Source organism: Nicotiana sylvestris, chromosome 12 (genome assembly GCF_000393655.2).
Source record: "Nicotiana sylvestris chromosome 12, ASM39365v2, whole genome shotgun sequence".
Classification (NCBI taxonomy): domain Eukaryota; kingdom Viridiplantae; phylum Streptophyta; class Magnoliopsida; order Solanales; family Solanaceae; genus Nicotiana; species Nicotiana sylvestris.
Genome location: NC_091068.1, coordinates 150,518,518 through 150,524,510, shown reverse-complemented (window position 1 = coordinate 150,524,510; position 5,993 = coordinate 150,518,518). Strand labels below are relative to the sequence as shown.

The window sequence follows — 5,993 nt, the reverse complement described above, 5'->3', positions numbered from 1 at the left end:
CGTTAGCTACGGTATCCTTCAATGACTACTCCCATTTATATTTGTCTCTGTAATCCATATATACTCGTAGAAAATATTTTAAAACAATATAGGACATTTCGGTTCTTATCAAATCATGTAATTTCATTTCAATAATAGTAAATTCAAGTAACGGTAAAAATGATCTAGTGACAACGAAAATATTTAAAACCACAGTAATCATCTCAAATAACTATTTTCGTATCATATCGAGTAAAAGACTTGTCCCACATGCAACTCAAAATAATCGGTAACATATTCATATTAAAAATCATGTGTAAATCATGCAAGTTATGAAAACACAAATTGTGGTAAGGTTACTACTCACAGTACTCGTGCCGAAATACCAACTGCTTCACCTCAAGCAACTCATACAAATTCCTCCAATCAATCTATAATTACATAATATCGATCTCATGTTAATTTCCTTATTTAGGATAATTCATAGCTATTTTAGAATACACAATCATCGAGGTTCATGTTAGGGTCTTAATTTGTGGATTTATATTTACCCACATATGAGTAATTACTAATTTATCAATTCCAACCTACTCATAAAATTTATTACTCCAAATTTCATAAAGTTCTATTGATTCTTTAGAAAGCAAATTATCAATTGTGTGAATGAACTAGTGTAATTTCTATTACTCTGTAGAATCTTCTAATCAAGAGAATCGAAATTTAAATCTACCAAAAGAAAAAGTTCAAGTAATACCCGTAAAACACAATTAGTGCTTAAGATTCCTCAATAGTTATAGCTATGGTTCCAACACAGTGCACCCACTTCTTCCTCCTTCTTTTCCCTTTTCTTTCTTTCTTCTTCTGCTCGCTTTTGTTATTTTTGTTAATTCCTTGTAGCTTCTGTTAGGTTTTTAAAATAGAAAACCCTTTTCCCTTTTTTTCCTTTCCCCCGTTTCCCTTTCGTCCTTTTTTTGATTTTGCCACAGAATGGACGTCGACCTTCTCTATTAGAATCTTTAATCATTTTATTTTTTTTTGTTTTTTTTTTGTTAAATGAACAATTTGTCCTTGTTTGAAATTTATGGGATAATACATCCTCCCCACCTTATAAAATTCAGTCCCCGAATTTAACTCAAGTTCGTACCTGTAGACTGAAACAAATGGGATACTTCGCTTGCATATCTTTTTCTATTTCCCAAGTAGCTTATTCAACGGTATGACTTCTCCAGAAAACTTTCACGAACAATATTTCTTTTGACCGTAGTTTTCTTACTTGTCTATCAACAATAGTGATCGGCTCCTCCTCGTAAGATAACTTCTGATCAAACGGTATAGCAGGTGATTCAAGCACATGTGATGAGTCTGATATCCATTTCCTTAGCATTGAGACATGAAAAAACTGGATGAATAAAGGACAACTCAGGAGGAAGTGCCAAACGATAAGCCACAGCTCCCACTCGTACGGTCCTATAAACTTGGGGCTCAGCTTGCCTCTTTTCCCAAACCGCATCACACCTTTCATAGGAGAGACTCGTAGGAACACTTTGTCCCCAATTGTGAATACTAAATATCTTCTTCTCTTATCCGCATAAGATTTTTGTCTACTTTGAGCTGCAAACAATCTTTGTCTGATCAACTGGACCTTGTCCATAGCTTCTTGCACTAGGTCAGATCCCAATAAGTTAGTCTCACTAGCTTCAAATCATCTGATATGAGAACGACATCTTCTACCATACAATGCTTCGTACGGTTCCATTTGAATACTGGACTGGAAGATATGGTTGTAAGCAAATTTAGCTAACGGTAGATAAGTGTCCCAACTACCTCCAAACTCAAGAATACAAGCTCTCAACATATCCTCTAAGATATGAATAGTACGTTCAGACTACCCGTCTGTCTGTGATGAAATGCAGTTCTAAGATCTACTCGTGTACCCAATGCTTCTTGAAAAGATTTCCAAAAGTGTGAAGTGAACTGTGATCCTCTATCAGAGATGATAGATACTGGAACTCCATGAAGTCGGACAATTTTGTTCATAAATATCTGTGCATACCTGACTCCATCATATGTAGTCTTCACCGGCAAAAAGTGTGCTGATTTCGTCGGTCGATCTACAATCACCCATACCGAGTCATAACCTCTAAGGGTTCGTGGTAGCCCGGTGACAAAATCCATAGTAATTCTTTCCCATTTCCACTCTGGAATCTCAATTTGTTGTAGTAGTCCTGCGGTTCGCTGATGCTCAGCCTTGACCTGCTGACAAGTCAAACAACTAGAAACAAAGTTAGCAACATCTTTCTTCATACCTTACCACCAATAAAATTGCTTCAGGTCATGATACATTTTTGTGGATCTAGGATGTATAGTGTATTTAGTGTTGTGAGCTTATTTAAGAATAGCATGTCTCAACCCATATACGTCTGCTACACATATCCTGTCACCCATTCGAAGAACACAATCACTTTCAACAATCATATCCTTGCTTTTACCAACAAAGGTCTCATCCCTGTATTTGCATAATCGTCCATCCTCATATTGGGTGGCCTTAATGCGCTCAACTAATAATGACTTAGCCTGAGCACAAGCCAACAATGCCTCTGAATTTGTGACACTAAATCTGATACCTGTATCTCCTAGTCTCTGAATATCTTTGGCCAAAAGTCTCTTTGCAGGAGCTTTGTGTGCCAGACTCCACATAGATTTTCTGCTCAATGCATCAGCCATCATATTGGCTTTTCCAGGATGATACAAAATAGAACAATCATAGTCTTTGAGTATTTCCATCCAACGACGCTGCCGAAGATTCAGATCTCTCTACTGAAAGATATACTTCAGACTTTTATGGTCAGTATAAATCTCACAAGTTTCGCCGTATAGATAATGTCTCCAAATTTTTAGAGCAAATACCACTGCAGCCATCTCCAAATCATGTGTAGGATAGTTTTGCTCGTGCTTTTTTAATTGTCTCGAAGCATAAGCAATAACATGACCAATTTGCATGAGTACACATCCTAATCCCACCCTCAAGGCGTCACAGAATACTGTAAATCCTCCAGAACCTGATGGTAAGCCTAATATTGGTGCAATTGTAAAACATGTTTTGAGTTTTTGAAAGCTCTGCTCACATTCCTCCATCCACTGAAACTTTGCATTTTTCTGTGTTAGCTTGGTCAGCAGCACTGCTATTTTGGAGAAATCCTGCACAAAACGCCTGTAATATCCTGCTAAGCCTAAAAAGTTATGAATCTCTGTATGAGAAGTAGGTCTGGGCCATTTCTGCACAGCTTCGGTCTTCTTAGGATCTACCATAATTCCATCTTTGGATACAACATGTCCCAGAAATGATACCGAGTCTAGCCAGAATTCACACTTCGAGAACTTAGCAAAAAGCCGATGTTCTCGTAATGTCTGCAACACAGTCCTGAGATGATTCTCGTGTTCTTCTTGGCTACGAGAATATATCAGGATATCATCAATAAATACTATTACAAAGCTATCTAGAAATAGCTTAAACACCATATTCATTAAATCCATGAATACAGCTGGAGCATTTGTCAGTCCGAAAGGCATCGCAAGAAACTCATAGTGCCCGTATCGAGTTCTGAAAGCAGTCTTAGAAATATCTTCATCTTTGATTCTAAGTTGATTATAACCAGAACGGAGGTCAATCTTTGAAAAGAGGGCAGCTCCTTGTAACTTATCAAACATATCATCTATATGAGGCAAAAGATATTTATTGCGTATTGTTATCTTGTTCAACTGCCTATAGTCAATGCACATTCTCAGGGATCCGTCTTTCTTCTTTACAAACAGTATTGGTGCACCCCATAGTGATACACTAGGTCTAATAAAACCCTTATCTAACAAATCCTGTAACTGTTGCTTTAGCTCCCTCAACTCTGCTGGTGCCATTCGATATGGGGGTATCGATATGGGTTGTGTGTCAGGTAACAAATCAATACTAAAGTCTATTTCTCATATTGGAGGCAATCCTGGTAAATCCTCAGGAAATACATCAGAAAATTCTCTCACTACTGGTACATTTTCTATACTAATTGTTTCCTTTCTTGTATCATTTACAATAGCTAAGAAACCCAAGCAACCTTTGTTTAGAAGTCGTTGAGCCTTCATAAAAGATACAATTTTGCAAGTCTTTGGAACTTGACTCCCTCTTAGAATAAAACTGGGTTCATTTGGTATCTCAAACTTAACTATCTTTGCATGACAATCGACTATAGCATAGCAAGAAGATAACCAATCCATTCCCATCAGCATGTTAAAGTCAATCATATCAAGTACAATAAGGTCAGCTAGAGTATCCCTACCCTCAACCCGAATCTGACAAGCACGATACACGTATTCAGCTAACAAAGACTCTCCAACAGGAGTAGCAACTAGAAAAGGATCATTCAAAAGCTCAGGTTGTCTACTAAATCTCAAAGCAAAGTATGAGGACACATAGGAGTGAGTAGATCCCGGATCAATTAATGCAAGGGCATCAAATGAACAGACAAAAAGAATACATGTAACCACTGCGTTCGAGGCCTCAGCATCTTGTCTAGTAAATGCAAAAACTCTTGCCTCACCTCTACCAGCATTGCCTTGTCCTTGATTCACAATAGCATGATCTCTAGCACCTTGACCTCTATTTCCTGTACCTGTAGCTCCTAAAGTATTACGAGTAGTCTGAGTCGGTGCAGCTGACTGAATAGAAGCCTGGTTGAAATTTCTGGGAGGCTCAGGGAAATCCCTCATGTGATATCCCAACTGGTCACACCGAAAGCACTCTCCAGTTAGAACACGACATTGGCCCAAATGTGATCTACCACAAGTCTGGCAGGCTGGAGTAATGGCATATATTTGCCCAAAATTACGATATCCAGAAGATGATGGTCCCCTATTACCTTGTCTGTAATGTGGTCGGTATGTGGACTGTGAAGACATGTATGTCCTTGTCTGAGAACCATGTTGTTGTTATTGTCCCTGATTTCCTGCTCTTCTATTTTCACTAAAACCACCACTGAAAGCCCCTCCTGTCTTGGCCTTATTACGTAAATCACTAGTTGCACGCTCCTCACGTCCCTTGTTTTCAATCTTTCTAGCAAGGTCGACTACATCAGAGTAGGATAAAGTCTTCATCTATGGGGCTACTGCACTGTATAGACGACCAACCAATCCATCAACAAACCTCTAAACTCGAGCTTCTTCGGTAGGCACTAAGTGAGGAGCATATATAGCCAGCTTACAGAACTTAGTGTTATATGTTGACACATCCATATCTGGAGTTTGAACCAATCTCTCAAAGTCTCTAGCATATTGTTGCATCAGACTGTCTGGAAGAAAATGATTCTTGAACAATGTAGTGAACTCGTCCCATGTCAGTGGTGGTGCTCCTGCTGGCCTTCCTAGCAATACCATTTCATACCATGTGTTAGCCATATCCTCTAGTTTGTATACTACGAGCTCCACGGCTCTCTTACTAGAACATCCAAGAGCATGTAATGCCTTGAGTGTCCCATCCAAGAAACCTTGAGGATCTGCTGAGTTATCGGAACCTATGAATTTTGGTGATTTCAATTTCAGGAACTCGTGTAGGGATACTTCCTTATTCCCGAAAGGCTGAGTCTGTGTAGGTGCTTGTGTTTGTAAAGTAGCCTGAGGAGCTGAACTTCCACCCTGAGTAGGCACCAATGCCTCTAACACATTCAATAACCTTGCCACTGCATCTGCAGGTAAGGCAACAGTAGGTACAATAGTTGGCACTGCTGGTGGAGTGTTCTGAACTCCCTGCTCTTGCACTTGACCTGGCATAACAGCTTGGGTTTGACCCATGTTCCCAACTTGGAGTTGAGGAGCAGTCTGTCTTCTAGTTTGATGAACCCCAACTTGACCGCCACCCCAGGTAGAACCACGTCCAGTAGATGAGGGTGTGTGTGTCCTAGCCATCTGCGAAAGAAATATTCCAAAGTCAATCTCAAGTTATCTCAACGCACGATCAAAGAATGAAAGAAGGG

At 39.3% G+C, this 5,993-nt stretch overlaps 1 protein-coding gene across 1 annotated transcript; it reads right to left on the bottom strand.

The window, feature by feature from the left end:
• Positions 1 to 3,954: 3,954 nt before the first annotated feature.
• LOC138883936 (uncharacterized) lies at positions 3,955 to 4,923 on the bottom strand. Its single transcript, XM_070164659.1, has one exon. It carries the CDS (start codon positions 4,921 to 4,923, stop codon positions 3,955 to 3,957), a length of 969 nt encoding a protein of 322 aa, XP_070020760.1.
• Between the last annotated feature and the right edge of the window lie 1,070 nt (positions 4,924 to 5,993).

Coding starts and splice junctions, on each gene's coding strand:
- LOC138883936 (XM_070164659.1), bottom strand. CDS start 4,923: ATGTCTTCACAGTCCACATACCGACCACATTACAGACAAGGTAATAGG.